This window comes from Heterodontus francisci, chromosome 18, assembly GCF_036365525.1.
Source record: "Heterodontus francisci isolate sHetFra1 chromosome 18, sHetFra1.hap1, whole genome shotgun sequence".
In the NCBI taxonomy this organism is placed as follows: Eukaryota; Metazoa; Chordata; class Chondrichthyes; order Heterodontiformes; family Heterodontidae; genus Heterodontus; species Heterodontus francisci.
The window spans coordinates 1,467,411-1,486,279 of record NC_090388.1 but is presented as its reverse complement, the minus strand read 5'-3'; the positions used below and the strand labels follow the sequence as shown (position 1 = coordinate 1,486,279).

Sequence of the window (18,869 nt, the reverse complement as noted above, 5' to 3'; positions counted from 1 at the left end):
ACATAGCTCAGTGCTACCAACAAAACATACAATACTGGCTTGGGGACTGCTGAAGTAAAGCTGGATATACTGAGATTGCCCAGCTGCAGTTTGTGATAAGCATTGTTCCAGCTTGGCTCGGTGATTCAGCATTCTCACCTGAGTGAGAAGATTGTAGTTTGAGCCTCACTCCCATACTTGTGACTGGACTAGGAATCCAGAGCCCAGGCTAATGCTCAGGGACATACGTTCCAAGCCCTACACGGCAGGTGGTGAAATTTGAATTCAATTATTAAATCTGGAATTAAAAAGCTCATCTAATGACCATGAAACCATTGTTGATTGTTGTAAAAACACATCTGGTTTACTACTGTCCTTTCGGGAAGGAAATCCGTCGTCCTTACCTGGTCTGGACTACATGTGATTCCAGACCCACAACAATGTAGTTGACTCTTACATGCCCTCTGAAATGGCCGAGCAAGACACTCAGTTCAAGGCAAATTAGGGATGGGCAAAAAATGCTAGCCTAGCCAGCGACGCCCACATTTCACGAACAAACAAAACAATTGTTGAGGTTGACATTTTACTGCACTTTACACCCTTGTTTGGCTGAGATACTAAACTGAGGCCCCCAGAATCCAATTGCCCCAACAGTTTTCCTTCAGCTAACATCAAAGAACAGCTCTGATGAAAGGTCACATAGACTTGAAACATTAACTGTTTTCTCTCCACAGATACTGCCTGACGTGCTGAGTATTTCCAGCATTTTCTGTTTTCGTGTCACCAAAGACTAGTTGTTCATTTGTGATGCGTGGGATGCTGCTGTGCACAAATCAGCACTTGGTTCTCCTACATCAATTGCAAGGTTTTTTTTTATGTAAAGAGGTTTTAATATGACAGGCCTTCAAACTTGGGTCTTCTTGGATCTTAACACTTGACTGCCTGGCTAAACTTTCCAGAGCCAAAATGCAAACAAGAAGAACAAAAGAGACTTTCATTTGTATTGCGCTTTTCACCAGCTCAGGAGGCCTCCAGGTGTTTTACTAGCAATGGCGTACTTTTGAAGAGTAGTCACTGTTGTAATGTAGGAAACGTCGCAGCCAATTTGTGCACAGGAAACTCTCACAAGCATCAATGTGATAATGGCGAGATAATCTGTTTTATTGATGTTGATTGAGGGACCAGGACATAGGGGAAGATCTTCCCTGCTTTTCTTTGAATGGTGCCATGGGTTCGTTTACCTGAGAGGGCAGACAGGGCCTCAGTTTAACATTTTGTTCCAAAGAACAGCATCTCTGACAGTGCAATGCTCCCCTGAAGTAATCTAGCACCGACTGATGGGATGAAAGTCCCATTCTCAGGCATGTTGATGTAGCATTCCGATGTGAGATGAATCTACTCCAGCTGGGGCTGAAATAGGTTTTTGTCAAACAATCCTAGGCACCCATTTTTGTATGGGTGTGATAGCGTTAGAGAAGGTAGAGAGATTTACCAGAATGGTTCCAGGGATGACAGATGCCAGTTATGTGGATGGACTTGAGAAGCTGGTGTTCTCCTTAGAGCAGAGAAGCTTAAGAGGAGGTCTGATAGAGGTGTTTAAAATCATGAAGGGTTTAGATAGAGTAAATAGAGAAAAACAGTTCCAAAGGCTGAAGCGTCAGTAACCAGAGGGCACACTTTTCAGGTGATTGATTGAAGAACCAGAGGTGATATGAGGAAAAGCTTTTTTCACTCAATGAGTGGCTAGGATTTGGAATGCGCTGTCTGATAGGGTGGTGGAAACAGATTCTATAGTAGCCTTCAAAAGGGAATTAGATAAACACTTGAAGGACAAAATGTTGCAGAGATATGGAGAAAGAGCGGGGGTTGGGGAGTTGGTGGTAGGGGAGTGGGACTAACTGGATTGCTCTTTGAAAATTCAGAGTCAGCGCAGACTCAATCGGCCGAATGGACTCCTCCTGTGCTGTACTATTCTATGATTCTATAATAAGCCCAGCTCTGAGTGAGCATGGCCACTGGAGGAGTGGGGAGTGGCAAAAAGGCCACAGTGGTGCAGAAAGGGCTGTTTTATTGAGGTTTGGAGCTCAGGCTCATTTATGTGGCAAAAGGGAGGATATTTTACTCTGTCCTCGGCTGTACTATATCTAATCCACTGATACTGGGTGCCCGAATTACACTTCTCAGCACTAACACCCTTGTAAAATGTAACTACATAATTTTAAAAGCAGTGGGCATCTCTCACAAGGTAAACTAAATATCTTTGTGACATTTTAACACAGATCATCAAAACTGTCAGCTCAAGCAGAAACAAATGTTTAATCGAGCAGTTGATAAAACAGACTCAATGGGTAATTACAACCAGTGATGTGGACACCCTCCTTGTCAAGTTAGCAGGTTTTGTAATTAGTTCTGGAGTCTTTTTATTACCCTGCTTTGTTTATGTCTGATTATTTTGCAAGCTCAGAAGAATTTGACTTGTGTTTTGTTAACAGACCTTTGTGACCCTCAAACTGCTAAGTTGCCCAGATCCACTTCAGACCAAATTAAGCAAGGCAACGATGCACAGGCTCCATTATCAAAGTCTGTGTCTCTTTAAAAAAGGACGTTGTCCTCACAACTGCTCCTGACAGTCAGTGCTGGTTTAGTCTCCCACACTGCAGTCCCCTCTTCCATCCTGTACCCTGGATAAGACCAATTTTGAACAAATACAGAAATTTTCTGGACAGAAACATCCAAGGTCCATCGAGTTCATCTTCTACCACACGTGATAGCAAAGCGAGGAATAGGGAGAGAGAGGAGTTGAACACGTGGCTGCAGGGATGGTGTAGGAGGGAGGGTTTTGGTTTCCTGGATAATTGGGGCTCTTTCTGGGGTAGGTGGGACCTCTACAAACAGGATGGTCTTCACCTGAACCAGAGGGGTACCAATATCCTGGGGGGGAGATTTGCTAGTGCTCTTCGGGGGGGTTTAAACTAATTCAGCAGGGGAATGAGAACCTAAATTGTAGTTCCAGTGTACAGGATGTTGAGAGTAGTGAGGTAGGGGATAAGGTTACAGGGACGCAAGAGGGCACTGGCAAGCAAGAACTTGGTTTAAAGTGTGTCTACTTCAACGCCAGGAGCATCCGGAATAAGGTGGGTGAGCTTGCAGCATGGGTTGGTACCTGGGATCTCGATGTTGTGGCCATTTCGGAGACATGGATAGAGCAGGGGCAGGAATGGATGTTGCAGGTTCCGGGATTTAGATGTTTCAGTAAGAACAGAGAAGATGGTAAAAGAGGGGGGGGGGGGGGGGGGGGTGTGGCATTGTTAATCAAGGAGAGTATTACAGCGGCAGAAAGGACGTTTGAGGACTTGTCTACTGAGGTAATATGGGCCGAGGTTAGAAAAAGGAGAGGAGAGGTCACCCTGTTGGGAGTCTTCTATGGACCTCTGAATAGTTCCAGAGATGTAGAGGAAAGGATAGCGAAGATGATCCTCGACAGGAGCGAGAGTAACAGTGTAGTTGTTATGGGGGACTTTAACTTTACAAATATTGACTGGAAATACTATAGTTAGATGGGTCAGTTTTTGTCCAGTGTGTGCAGGAGGGTTTTCTGACACAGTATGGAGACAGGCCAACCAGGGGCGATGCCACATTGGATTTGGTACTGGGTAATGAACCTGGCCAGGTGTTAGATTTAGATGTAGGTGAGCACTTTGGTGATAGTAATCACAATTCGGTTAGGTTTACCTTAGCGATGGGCAGGGACAGAGTATATACCGCAGGGCAAGAATTATAGCTGGGGGAAAGGAATTTATGATGCGATTAGGCAAGATTTAGGATGCGTAGGATGGGGAAGGAAACTGCAGGGGATGGGCACAATCGAAATGTGGAGCTTATTCAAGGAGCAGCTACTGCGTGTCCTTGATAAGTATGTACCTGTCAGGCAGGGAGGAAGTTGTCGAGCGAGGGAGCCGTGGTTTACTAAAGAAGTTGAAGCGCTTGTCAAGAGGAAGAAGGCGGCTTATGTTAGGATGAGACGTGAAGGCTCAGTTAGGGCGCTTGAGAGTTACAAGCTAGCCATGAAGGATCTAAAGGGAGAGCTAAGAAGAGCAAGGAGAGGACACGAGAAGTCATTGGCGGATAGGATCAAGGAAATCCCTAAGGCTTACTATAGGTATATCAGGAATAAAAGAATGACTAGAGTTAGACTAGGGCCAATCAGGGATAGTAGTGGGACGTTGTGTGTGGAATCAGAGGAGATAGGGGAAGCGTTAAATGAATATTTTTCGTCAGTATTTACAGTAGAGAAAGAAAATGTTGTCGAGGAGAATACTGAGATTCAGACTACTAGGCTAGATGGGATTGAGGTTCACAAGGAGGAGGTGTTATCAATTTTGGAAAGTGTGAAAATAGATAAGTCCCCTGGGCCAGATGGGATTTATCCTAGGATTCTCTGGGAAGCCAGGGAGGAGATTGCAGAGCCTTTGTCCTTGATCTTTATGTCGTCATTGTCGACAGGAATAGTGCTGGAAGACTGGAGGATAGCAAATGTTGTCCCCTTGTTCAAGAAGGGGAGTAGAGACAGCCCTGGTAATTATAGACCTGTGAGCCTTACTTCGGTTGTGGGTAAAATGTTGGAAAAGGTTATAAGAGACAGGATTTATAATCATCTTGAAAAGAATAAGTTCATTAGCGATAGTCAGCACGGTTTTGTGAAGGGTAGGTCGTGCCTCACAAACCTTATTGAGTTTTTCGAGAAGGTGACCAAACAGGTGGATGAGGGTAAAGCAGTGGATGTGGTGTATATGGATTTCAGTAAGGCGTTTGATAAGGTTCCCCACAGTAGGCTATTGCAGAAAATACGGAAGTATGGGGTTGAAGGTGATTTAGAGCTTTGGATCAGAAATTGGCTAGCTGAAAGAAGAAGTACGGGGTTGAAGGTGGTGGTTGATGGCAAATGTTCATCCTGGAGTTTAGTTACTAGTGGTGTACCGCAAGGATCTGTTTTGGGGCCACTGCTGTTCGTCATTTTTATAAATGACCTGGAAGAGGGTGTAGAAGGTTAGTAAATTTGCGTATGACACGAAGGTCGGTGGAGTTGTGGATAGTGCCGAAGGATGTTGTAGGGTACAGAGAGACATAGATAGGCTGCAGGGCTGGGCTGAGAGATGGCAAATGGAGTTTAATGTGGAAAAGTGTGAGGTGATTCACTTTGGAAGGAGTAACAGCAATGCAAAGTACTGGGCTAATGGGAAGATTCTTGGTAGTGTAGATGAACAGAGAGATCTTGGTGTCCAGATACATAAATCCCTGAAAGTTGCTATCCAGGTTAATAGGGCTGTTAAGAAGGCATATGGTGTGTTAGCTTTTATTAGTAGGGGGATCGAGTTTCGGAGCCACGAGGTCATGCTGCAGCTGAACAGAACTCTGGTGAGGCCGCACCTGGAGTATTGCGTGCAGTTCTGGTCACCGCATTATAGGAAGGATGTGGAAGCTATGGAAAGGGTGCAGAGGAGATTTACTAGGATGTTGCCTGGTATGGAGGGAAGGTCTTACGAGGAAAGGCTGAGGGACTTGAGGTTGTTTTCATTGGAGAGGAGGAGGAGGAGAGGTGACTTAATAGAGACATATAAGATAATCAGAGGGTTAGATAGGGTGGATAGTGAGAGTCTTTTTCCTCGGATGGTGATGGCAAACACGAGGGGACATAGCTTTAAGTTGAGGGGTGATAGATATAGGACAGATGTCAGAGGTAGTTTCTTTACTCAGAGAGTAGTAGGGGCGTGGAACGCCCTGCCTGCAACAGTAGTAGACTCGCCAACTTTAAGGGCATTTAAGTGGTCATTGGATAGACATATGGATGAAAATGGAATAGTGTAGGTCAGATGGTTTCACAGGTCGGCGCAACATCGAGGGCCGAAGGGCCTGTACTGCGCTGTAATGTTCTATTCTATAAACATGATAGAGCAATAATGGAAAGAAAGAACTTGCATGATTATAGCTGCTTTCCCAAACTCAGGACGTCCTAAAGTGCTTTACAGCCACTGAAATACTTTTTTTGAAGTGCAGTCATGTTGTAATGTAGGGAAAGGCTGTAAATGACCAAATAATTCATTGTTTTATTTGTTCATGGGATTTGGGTATCACTGGCTAGACCAGCATTTATTGCCCATCCCTAATTGTCCTGGAGGAGGTGGTGGTGAGCTGCCTTCTTGAACCGCTGCAGTCCTTGGGGTGTAGGTACACCCACAGTGCTGTTCGGAAGTGAGTTTCAGGATTTTGACCCAGTGGCAGTGAAGGAATGGTGATATAGTGCCAAGTCAGGATGGAGTGTGGCTTGGAGGGGAACTTGCAGGTGGTCGTGTTTCTGCTGTCCTTGTCCTTCTAGGTGGTACAGGTTGTGGGTTTGGAAGAAGCCTTGGTGAGTTGCTGCAGTCCATCTTGTAGATGGTACACACTGCTGCCACCGTGTGTCGGTCGTGAAGGGAGTGAATGTAGAAGGTGGTGGATGGGGTGCCAATCAAGCGGACTGCTTTGTCCTGGATGGTGTCAAGTTTCTTGAGTGTTGCTGGAGCTGCACCCATCCAGGCAAGTTGAGAGTATCTGATTACACTGCTGACCTTTGCCTTCTAGATGGTGGACAGGCATTGGGGATTCAGGAAGTGAGTTACTCACTGCAGAATTCCCAGTCTCTGGCCTGCTCTTTTTTTTTAGCCACAACATTTATGTGGCTGGTCCAGTTCGGTTTCTGGTCAATGGTGACCCCTAGGATGTTGATAGTGGGGGACTCAGCAATGGTAATGCCATTGAACATCAAGGGGAGATGGTTAGATTCTCCTTTGTTTGAGATGGTCATTGCCTGACACTTATTTGGCACAAATATTACTTGCTACTTATCAGCCCTAGCCTGGATGTTGTCCAGGTCTTGCTGCATATGGACATGGGCTGCTTCAGTATCTGAGGACCTAATAGAGGTCTTCAAAATTAAGAAAGGTTCTGATAGAGTAGACACAGAGAGCCTGTTTCCACTTGTGGGGAAGGGCAAAACTGGAGGCCATCAACATAAGATTGTCACCAAGAAATCAAACAGGGAATTCAAGAGAGACTTCTTTACCCAGAGTGGTGAGAATGTGGAACTTGTTGCCACAGGGAGTGGCCGGAACTAATAGTAAAGATACAGTTAAGGGGAAATTAGATAAACAAAAGAGGCAGAAGGGAAGTGAGGAAAGATCAGAGGAGACTCAAGTGGAGCATAAATGCCAGCCTGGAATGGCTGGGCTGAATAACCCATTTTTGTGCAGTATATTCTATTTAATTCTATGTAACATCATGTCTCCAATTACTTATATACTGTACTTAAAAATTATTTCTTTTAAATTCTGCCAGTGAGGAGCTACTGGGATGATGGCAATTTCTTCTCCCCCTTCCTGTCACGGACTAACTTCATTATATAAACTAAACAGCTTTACAAGTCAGCCAAGGATTTTGCTGCCATTTTCATCTCACATCTGAACAATGGTTCGATATCAATACAAGGACTAGTTTTCGGTCCAGTTGCAGAGACAACCAACCAATGAAATGAAGATGCAAAGACCATCCCTTTAATTAGATGAATTACAGAGTTTTTATTTAAATATCAACTGCAGAAACAGTGAGAAGTTGCAGGTATGCTTCAATACTTATAGCATTTCCGAGGTTAGCTTGATAACTTTTAAGCATACTGAAGTAATTAAAACATCTGTTTAAAAAAAAAACAAATGAAAAGGGTCTCCGTTCACTTTTGGAACTTAATTTGCAACTACCTGCAAACGCAGAGGGAATGAGCCAGATGTCATAATAATGTTACTGTAACTCAACACCAAAAATAACGTTTCTTTTAATTGGAATGTACTTGCAAGTAAGGCTGAATTGACTTTTTTGCCAAGGTTTATTCATGCCCTTATAACAGGACTCAAATTACAGTATCTGATATTCCATGGCCTTGACACATCATCTGACTGCAGGACTGGTGAGGAATGTATGGGGCACTGTAACCCAATGTTAACTGTAACAACCCTTGCATAGATCCTAATGTAGGATTTACAGATTTGGGAACTGCAAACCATGGGTTCCCTCTTACCTTCTTCTTTTGCTCTTCTGTGGCTTTGATGACCCCTGGGTCTGATTTCCACGACTTACCAAAATTGTAGAAGAGTCCTACACTATTGACAAGAAATGGGAGGTGAACCGACAGAACAGGAAGATGTTTTCTTGGTGTTAAGGAATTAAAGACTGAAAGGCCAAAGTCTGGAATTGTAGAATTTATGCTTCTTTCCATTACAGTAAGGCTTTGCAACAGTTAGTTCCACAAAAGTCCAAGCCACTTATGCCAAACTTCTTGATGTCAACATCCCACATATAATGGACAAAAGCAAAGTCCCAGTCCCTTCTCTGCCAAGTTAGCTTTGTGTGAAGAAAGTGCAAGCAGATAATGGGGGCAGAGGGCCAGGGCAAAATCCCATCTTCACCATTCACTTCCAAACAGTCAGGACACCGGACAGAACACTATACCCAAAACAGCTGAATAAATGCAGTTCCCCAAATTGGCACTTAAGCATTCACCCCCATTCCGCCTCCTCCACCTCCCCCCCAGACGTGCATCTCACAAAAAACCCACAGGAAAGGAATGATCAAACAGACATTTAAAAGGATATCAGTCCATAGCCAGAAGAACCATGTAGCATACATCCAGAATTTGGTTGCCAGGTAGATTCCAAGGGGCAGTGCACTATGCATGGAGTGATCAAAGAATGATCTGAAAGAGACAATATTGTCAACACAGTCCATGCTGCTCTTGCCTTCAATTCATACAAAACCAACCCACTTGCACAAAATTATAATCGGGCCCATGGAGTCTAAGAGATGATCTTAAAGAGGACCCAAGATCGTTCAGGGAATGGTCAAAATAAACACAGAATATTTGAAGTTAAATTGCGAGAGTAGGACAAGGGTTCACAGCTGTAAAGCCTGAGCTTCTCCAGTGTTTCCTCAGAATTCTGAAACTGGGGAAACTTGTGTGGCTCATCTCTGGATTGCCTTCAACAGACGAATATCTCCTTTCTAAGTGACCAAGGTATATTGTGATGATGCAGTCTGATCACAGGTTCCTCAGGTATATTCTATTTTGGCTAGGTAATTAACAGTAGATTACCACTATTTACACCACTGTCTGAAAGGAGTACCTGAGCAGTGCCTTTTTAATATTTAAAAAATATCATTCTCGTGATATAGGAATTAACTCATGGCTCAGTAGATAAATATACCATATGGCAAGTACTGAGCAAGAAATGTAATTTACTGTCTCTTCCTGGGAAATTCTACACACAGGATATATTGTATACACAACAATTAATATTTGGGAAAGATTGCAATCAAATTAAGGAGTATAAATTGTTACAATCAACCGCCCCAGTCAAAGCCCCCAATCAAAATATACAATTCTGATTGTGGTGGGAGAAACACACTGATAATTCAATCCCATCGCTCCATAGATGGCCTAACATATCATTCAAAACTTTCCAAATTAAAGAAAGACCCAGCCAAATTGTACCATCTATTAACCCCCGAATGGGGCTAACCAAACCAGGTGTCTTTAAATCAACAAATTAACTCTTTAATGAGAACAACTAAATTCTTAAACACTTATGAAGATATAACATTTAAAATAGAAAAATTAGAGTCCTTGCAAATTTACAGTCCAATGTTGCTTTAAGTCCTCACAGAATGTTGCTTGAAGTCCTCACTGTCGTCCGATGTGGGAAAAAGGTACTTCCATAGTAGAACAGACTGTAGTCTAGCTTCAGCAGTAGGTGATGCTTTCCTTCTCCAGCAAATTTCAACCATTAACGACTTGCAAACACTTTCAATGGAATCAAGCTGACTTGAGTTTTTTGAGGGGTAAAAGATTGTCACAGTCTAACTTCCCTTTCTTCAATTTAAATTACCAGAGATCTCTGTTTTGGCTTGACTTTTTTTTTAAAGAATTTTGAGAGATAATAATTAAACAGACTAAAATCCTATTCCTTCAGTTTGAATGGTTGAGAGCTCTTTTTCAGGTGTGCTAAGCACCACAGCTGTCTGTGTCCTCTGTCTGTGTGTTCTATTGTCTTCAACTAAATCCAATTCAAAATTGAATTGTAACAAATGTATCGCTTGCTACTCACTCCCAGTGGCTTTATGGTTGGTAACGATAATGCACCCTTTGAATCGCAGTCTCCAAATGGCTGTTTCTAACAGCAACCGAAAATGTACCTTTCTATAACTCCTGAGGCTTGCTGGTTCTTAAAATAATACTGATCCTCTACAAACCTTAAAGGCAAACTGCATATTCCCAGGGAAAAAAAAACTACAGGACCATGACAAAATATAGTTGCTGAGAAATGCAGAAGGATTGGGGATGAACAGAAAAAAGAAGCCAACAGTTGCCAAATTTCACTTAAATCACTTACTTTGAAAGGAACTGCACCAGTGCCCAGACTCCACCGTACATTAGTCCCTTTATTAGCCAGGAGTCAATGTCGAGGTCAGCTATGAATCCCATCAACCAAATCACCAAAAATGGAGTTCCCAGCATCACCTTCTGACGAAATTCCTGTTTAACAAATATGCAGCAAAACCGAATTATATGACGGCCCAAACATTTTAAAAAATTTCCAAGCCAAATTTCAAACTCAGTAAAGCCAAAAACTGTTCATCTTCGGTACAGTAATGAACACAGGAACAATGGAACAGGTGAAAGCATCCAAAAATATTCCTGCAAAATGTGTTCATGTTGGCAACTATATTTCAAGAATCTTCAAATGAAAGGAAAGAACTGTATTGTTCTTCCAACTCCAGGATGCGCCAATGAAAATATTACAGTCTGACTTGCAAACTGTCCTGTTTACAATTTTGCAGTTCCCCTTGAAGACAGTAACTTGAAAGCTGACTGTGTTACTGCTTGGTGTAAATAAAGCTTCCATACATTTCTTGATCAGATAAGTTTATATTTATATAAATAAAACTATCAAAGTTGACCCAAATAAATGCTAAGATGCTCCAAAAATATAAGTTGTGGAAAGTATGGATGTTTATTAGCCAGTTCCATAAGCAAGAAAAATGATCCAAGTGTGAAATAAGTGGCACTTTTAATGGATTAAACTTTGTTACATTTATTTTTCATGATAGTTTTATGACAATTTTTTAAATTTCCCAGATCGGAAAGCTGCTAGACTCAGCCCCCACTCCAGGCAGTTAGCAAACCTCACCCTGAATGATTCATTCTTTTTTTTTGTAGGATGTGGGCGTCGCTGGCTCAACCAGCATTTATTGACCATCTCTAATTGCCCTTGAACTGAATGGCTTGCTAGGCCATTTCAGAGGGCATTTTAAGAGTCAACCACATTGCTGTGGGTCTGGAGTCACATGTCAGCCAGACCAGGTAAGGACAGCAGATCCTTCCCTAAAGGATATTAATGAACCAGATGGGTTTTTACAACAATCGACAATGGTATCACGATTACCATTAGACTAGCTTTTAATTCCAGATTTTTTATGAACTGAATTCAAATTTCACTATCTGCTGTGGTGGGATTTGAACCTATGTCCCCAGAGCATTAGCCTGGGCTCTGGATTACTAGTCTAGTGACATTATCACTATGCCACCGCCTTCCCCACTCGTTGATTGGGGAAGGTTAGAAGGGAAAGGAACATCCCAGCTTGGTGTACCCACCTTCAATCATGATCCAGTGATTTCAACTGGAAACGTGCATGTGTGGACTTCAAGTGAGGACTGAATAGACCTGGCTGTGATGCCCTGCTGCAGTCTAATAGCCCTCAGATGGACATTGTCGAGACTCATATATGAATAATGCCCACTTGGGAAAGATTTCAGGGGTCAACCTGCAGCTGCAGAACCATATCTAAGAACCAGTCATCTTGGGCAGATGACCAAATTGCATATTTTTGTTAACACCCTTTAATCACATCACAACCAGCAGATGGGACAACACTCTGATTCCATTCTAACGTCAGAATGCTGGTTGTTCAGAACCACCCCACCCAAATACAGCTATCAGGAAATCAGACCTAGATCCACTGAACAGTATTGACAACTTGAACTGCTCGTTAAATAAGACCAAAATTTCAATTGCACAATATGTGCTTCAATGTAACAATAGGTTAGCATAAGTCTCAAAGCCCCACATTTGGTGCTTCTCACAGACATTTTGACGGACTGGAGATATACAGGTGGTCAGTCAGCGTCTGTATTTCACATCTGCGTCAGCCTCGACTCAGTTGGCAGCACTCTCACAATTGAGTAAGGTGTTTGAGGGTTCAAGTACCATTCCAAAGACTGCAGCACAGAGTCCAGGTTGACAGTCCAGCGCAAATTATTGAGGGTGCTTCACTGCCAGAAATGCCATATTTCGAATTAGACATTAAACGGAGGCCCTGCCACGCACTCAGGCGGACGTAACAGATCCCATGGCACTATTTTGAAGAGCAGCAGGGTGCCCTGGCCAATATTTATCCTTGAACCAACGTCAATTAGTAAAAATGTTCTGGTCGTTATCAGATTGCTGAATGTTGGATCCTGCTGTTTGCTACATGACAACTGTAACTATATTTCAAAAAGTATTTCATTGGCTGTAATGTGCTTTGGGATATCCTGAGGTTATGAAAGGTGCTATAAATATGCAAGTTCTTCTTTTCAATTTGCTTACCTTGTCTGCCTTCAGCCTTTTTAGGAAAGAAGGACTGTCGAAGCCTTTTGCTTGTCTCGCTTCTTGTAAATGGCTAATCATCCAAACATTTTTCCTCTGTTTAGCAAGATCTAAAGGTGTTTCACCCTGTGAAAATAGAAGATGTATGCAGAGGCAAATACTGGAGATCTCCATCACATATTTGTAAATCTGATTCCTTTCTAGTCGTCTACAAAAATGATAAATGATGTGTTAATATACTACAAGGGTACACTGTCCTCTGTAAGTAGTGGATTGCAAACATTTCTTAACACAAAATAAATTCAGTAAGCAGTAGCGCTCCCACTCAGGATACTGGTACTAATAAGTCTGCAGAAAGCAAAATTTCTCACTCCCTCCTTTACTTCCTTTTAACCATTATTCAGATAAAATGTTAAACCAAGGTTCCATTTGCCCTCTCAGTTCGATGTAAAAGATCCCATGGCCACGAGTGGAAGAAAAGCAGGGGAGTTCTCCCCAGTGTCCTGGTGGATATTTATCCCTTAACCAACATCACTGAAATAGATCTGGTCATGATCACATAGCTTTTGTGGGAGCTTACTGTGTGCAAATTTGCTACACGTTTCCTACATTACATCAGTGACTACACTTCAAAATTACTTCATGGGCTGGAAATTGTTCTGGGACAGCCTGAGGTTCTGAAATACGCTATATAAATAGAAGTCTTTCATACTGGGCACTGCAGATGTTTAAAAGGAACATTCCATTGCAAACAAAAACTAGTACACTATACAACTTGGTTGAATATTATTGAACGCAAGATTTTCATTAAAAGTTTGCTGGAGAAATCCCTGCTCCCTAAATTCTACTGTGAACTGTTCTCATACTTCATATTAAGAAATTCATACCTTGATATTTTGAGCATCTACGTTAGCCCCAGCCTCTAGAAGCAAACTGATCACAGTGGTGTTTCCTGCCAGCACTGCCCAGTGTAATGCTGTGTTCTTGTGGTACTTGTCCCCAAGATTCACTGACACATTAAATGTGAGCAACAGTCTTGTGGGATCCACACTGAAATGCAGAAAACAAAGATAATGTTTTGGTTCAAATAGGCTAGTTATCAGCTCCAGCAAAATGAAACAAGGAAAATCAGTCTCTGAAAAGTGCAGATCCATGAAGTTCAGTAAGGTTTTAAGGACAATTCTATTCTTGTGTTTACCAACTACAAAAAGCCTTATAAACTGATTGATGGTGTAAAACATTTCAAAATAAAGGACAGCTATATCATTTTACAAAGAACGCGACATATTTTCTGTGGTGCTGCTTGCACAAAATTGTTTTTGGTTGGGCAGCAGGAGGTGAGGTGGGTTGGAAGGGTAGTGTAGAGAAAAAAAAAATGCATGTAACAGGTAGGCTGGAGATGAAAACAGAATAACGGTTAAAATGAAATTGAACGGTGGCTCTGCTGGTTAAAAGCACTGAGAAGCTGAACCACAGAGACTAGGAGTAGCTTTAACCTCGAGCCTGTACTGAGTTAGTTGATCTCAGCCATAGTGGTCAGTTGAGGAGCAACAACCGGCACGAGGAAACCCTGCGTCAGAGAGGGGAAAATAGGGCAGAGTTACCACATCCGATTCTTACGCAGTAATCCCTGCTCGAAATATGCAAACATGGACATTAGGCGAGGGGAAGGTCAGGCTCGGTTTCACCCTTCATGGTTGAATAGCTTGCCAAAAGTTACGGTCTAGGTTCACATACAAAGAATGACCACATGGACAGAGTATCGGAGGGCACCCACTCAGTGTTTGTGCCACACAACGCAGGACAGAACCAATGCCCCTTGAAGAGGCAGCAGCTGGATAGAACATTGCTAGGAGCAGAATCTGTTCCCCTCCAAAGTTAGACTTCATAGAACTGCTGAGCACAGGAGGCCATTCAGCCTATTCCTGTGCTAGATCTTTGAAGGAGCTATCCAGTTAGACCCTTCCCCTTTGCTGTTGCCTTGCTGGCAATTTTTTTCCTCAAGCGCATTCCCTTTTGAAAGTTACTATTGAATCTGCTTCCGTTGCTCTTTCAGGCAGCGCATTCTAGATTATAACAACATTTACTGGATAATAGCTATTTAGTCAGCAAATGGCAGGATGTACAAGTGTTGAAACCACTCTAACCTGTGTGTTCTGTAAGCAGCCCACATCAATGGTGTCATTCCATTCTGGTCCATCATATCTACGTCCTAAAACAAATGGTCAAAAGAAATATTTGAAAGAATAAATCAAAGTACATTTATTAGCTATTTGTTGTGCTAATTGCTCATTAATTTCAGCAACTACGATTGACACTGAACTGACTCAAATCTGCATTCCCCAAAGTAAGCAAAAATGGAAAGGAATCTCTGTTTAAACTAGTCTTCACAAGTAATTTGATTTTCCCTTCATGCTGTTTCAAGCATGAATTCTGGGTTGATGAAGCAGAAAAATTGGCAACAGCCATAGAAACAGACAAGAGCGTCTCACAGTGCAGTCAAACCAAGGTTCAATACAAGCTGAACACAGTCTCTACGCTATTCAATTTTATCCCTCTACAAATGCACCACAGTGCTTTGTTTTTATTATGAGCTTTATTAAACAGCATCATAGAATCATTTACAGCACAGAAGGCAGCCATTTGGTCCATCGAGTCCGTGCCAGCTCTCCACGGAGCTCTGCAGTCAGTCCCACTCCCTGACTTGATCCCTGTAGCCCTGCAAATCTATTTCTCTCAGGCGGCCATCCAACTTCCTCTCGATGTCATTTATTGTCTCCACTTCCACCACCCTTGTGGGCAGCGAATTCCAGGTCATTACAACCCGCTGCGTAAAAAAAAGTTCTTCCTCGTATTCCCCCTGTAACTTTTGCCCAAAACTTTCAATCTGTGTTCTCTAGTCCTTGTACCATTTGTTAATGGGAACAGTTTTTCCTTGTCTAACTTATCTAAGCCTGTCATAATCTTGTACATTTCTATTAAATCTCCCCTCAATCTCCTTTGTTCTAAGGAGAACAAACCCAGCTTTTCCAACATAACCTTGTAACTAAAATCCTCCATCCCTGGAACCATTCTGGTAAATCTCCTCTGCACCCTCAAGGACCCTCACATCCTTCCTGAATAGTGGAGACCAGAACTGGACACAATACTCTAGTTGGGGCCGAACCAGAGCTTTAGAATGGTTCAGCATAACTTCCCTGATTTTGTACTCACTGTCTCTATTTATGAAGGGCGGCACAGTGGCGCAGTGGTTAACACCGCAGTCTCACAGCTCCAGCGACCTGGGTTCAATTCTGGGTACTGCCTGTGTGGAGTTTGCAGGTTCTCCCTGTGTCTGCGTGGGTTTTCTCCGGGTGCTCCGGTTTCCTCCCACAAGCCAAAAGACTTGCAGGTTGGTAGGTAAATTGGCCATTATAAATTGCCCCTAGTATAGGTAGGTGGTAGGGGAATATAGGGACAGGTGGGGATGTGGTAGGAATATGGGATTAGTGTAGGATTAGTATAAATGGGTGGTTGATGGTCGGTACAGACTCGGTGGGCCGAAGGGCCTGTTTCAGTGCTGTAACTCTAAACTAAACTAAACATCCCACATGCTTTACTAATCTCTCTCTCATTATGTCCCGCCAACTTCAAAGATCGATGCATATGCACCCCCAGGTCCCTCTGTTCCTGCACACTCTTTAGAACTGTGCCATTAAGTATATAGTGCATCTCCCTATTCCTTCTGCCAAAATGCATCACCTCACACTTGTCTGTATTAAATTCCACCTGCCACTCCTCAGTCCATTCTGCTAGCCTCCGTCCTGTTGTGGGTGGTTCATATCATCCTCACTGTTTGCTGCACCTCCATCGCCACTTCTTTCAACAACCTGGAATGCAAGCCATCCAGACCAGATGACTAATCTACCCTAAGCAGAGACAGCCTTTTTAGTACCACCCCCCCTTTCAATTTTTATCCTGTCTATTGCCTCTACTGATATTTTGTCAGCCTCAATTTCCTTAGTGAACACCGATCCAAATTACTCATACAATTTTTTTTAAAATTTGTTCATGGGATGTGGGCGTCGCTGGCTAGGCCAGTATTTACTGCCCATTTCTAATTGCCCTCGAGAAAGTGGTGCTGAGCTGCCTTCTTGAACCACTGCAGTCCTTGGGGTGCAGGTATACCCACAGTGCTGTTAGGAAGGGAGTTCCAGGATTTTGACCCAGTGACAGTGAAGGAACAGCGATATAGTTTCAAGTCAGGATTGTGTGTGGCTTGGAGGGGAAATGCAGGTGGTGATGTTCCCATGCTGCTCGTCCTTCTAGATGGTAGAGGTTGCGGGTTTGGAAGGTGCTGTCGAAGGAGCCTTGGTGAGTTGCTGCAGTGCATCTTGCAGATGGTACACACTGCTGCCACTGTGCGTTGGTGGTGCAGGGAGTGAGTATATGAGCCTGGCCCTGTGCCTCTAAGCATATATTACCCTCTCTGTCCCTAACAGGCCCCATTCCTCCTCTTATTGCTCACTTACTATTTACATGCCAATAGAAGATTTGTGGGTTCCCTTTTATATTGACGGCCATTCTATTTTCATATTCTCTCTTTGCCTGTCTTATTTTCCTCTTCACCTCCCCTCTCAACTTATTGTATATGGCCTGGTTCTCACTCGATGAGTTCACCTGACATGCATCACACACCCTCATTTTTTTGTGATTTGTATATCTGTACCCCCAGATGCCTTTACCCTAGTTAGACTATTATCCAAGTGGTATGTGTCTCCTATTCTTACCAAAATGTAACACCATATACTTATCTATATTGAAATTAATTCGTCAATTACATACCCATTCTGCAAGTCTATTAATGTCTTCCTGTAATTTGTCACAGTTCACTGTATTAAGTACACCCCCCAATTTGGTACCATCCGTAAATTTTGATAGAGTCAAAATCTTTTACGTAAATGGTGAAAAACAGAGGGCGCCCAGCAAACACTGTGGAACACCAAGAATGGTTTGTGCTGTAAATTCTACATAACACTATAAAAGACCTGCATTTAGACAGCGCCTTTCACAACTACCAGATGTCTCAAAACACTTTACAGCCAGTGAAGTAGTTTTGACGTGGAGTTACTGTTGTAATGTAGGAAACATGGCAGCCAATTTGCACACAGCAAGATCCCACAAACAGCTATGTTATAATGACCAGATAATCTGTTTTGGTGATGTCATAGAGTAACACAGCACAGAAACAGGCCCTTCGGTCCATCGTGTTCATGCCAGCCATCAAGCACCTATCTAATCCCATTTTCCAACACTTGGCCCGTTGCCTTGTATGCTATGGCGTTTCAAGTGCTCATCTAAATACTTCTTAAATGTTGTGAGTGTTCCTGCCTCTACCACCTCTTCAGGCAGTGCGTTCCAGATTCCAACCACCTTCTGAATGAAAACATTTTTCCTCAATACCCCTCTAAAGCTCCTGCCTCTTAACTTAAATCTATGCCCCCTGGTTATTGACACCTCCGCCAAGGGAAAAAGTTTCTTCCTATCTACCCTATCTATCTATACCCCTCACAATTTTGTACACCTCTATCAGGTCTCTCCTCAGGATGTTGATAGTGGGGGATTCAGTGATGGTAATGCCATTGAATGTCAAGGGGAGATGGTTAGATTCTCTCTTGTTGGAGATGGTCAGTGCCTGGCACTTGTGTGGCGCGAATGTTACTTGCCACTTATCAGCCCAAGCCTGGATATTGTCCAGGTCTTGCTGCATTTTGACACGGACTGCTTCAGTATCTGAAGAGTCACGAATGGTGCTGAACATTGTGCAATCATCCGCGAATATCCCCACTTCTGACCTTATGATTGAAGGAAGGTCATTGATGAAGCAGCTGAAGATGGTTGGGCCTAGGACACTACCCTGAGGAACTCCTGCAGTGATGTCCTGGAGCTCAGACGATTGACCTCCAACAACCACAACCATCTTCCTTTGCGCTAGGTATGACTCCAGCCAGCGGAGGGTTTTCCCCGAGTCCCATTGACCTCACTTTTGCGAGAGCTCCTTGCTGCCATACTCGGTCAAATGCTGCCTTGATGTCAAGTCGAATCACTCTCACCTCACCTCTTGAGTTCAGCCCTTTTGTCCATGTTTGAACCAAGGCTGTTTTGAGGTCAGGAGCTGAGTGG

At 43.1% G+C, this 18,869-nt stretch overlaps 1 protein-coding gene across 4 annotated transcripts in view; it reads right to left on the bottom strand.

Annotated features, from left to right (window-relative positions):
* The window catches only part of zdhhc17 (zinc finger DHHC-type palmitoyltransferase 17), a 257,851-nt gene that overhangs the window by 79,639 nt on the left and 159,343 nt on the right, over positions 1-18,869 (bottom strand). For all 4 annotated transcript variants that reach the window (XR_010976802.1, XR_010976801.1, XM_068050092.1 and 1 more), the window contains exons 6-11: positions 14,855-14,919; positions 13,595-13,757; positions 12,708-12,833; positions 10,452-10,594; positions 8,658-8,758; positions 8,084-8,208 (exon numbers count right to left, since the gene is read on the bottom strand). Coding sequence is in view for 2 of the 4 variants with exons in the window: in XM_068050092.1 (XP_067906193.1) it covers positions 8,084-8,208; positions 8,658-8,758; positions 10,452-10,594; positions 12,708-12,833; positions 13,595-13,757; positions 14,855-14,919 (723 nt within the window). In the remaining 2 variants the exon portion in view is untranslated. The remainder of the gene's footprint in view (positions 1-8,083; positions 8,209-8,657; positions 8,759-10,451; positions 10,595-12,707; positions 12,834-13,594; positions 13,758-14,854; positions 14,920-18,869) is intronic.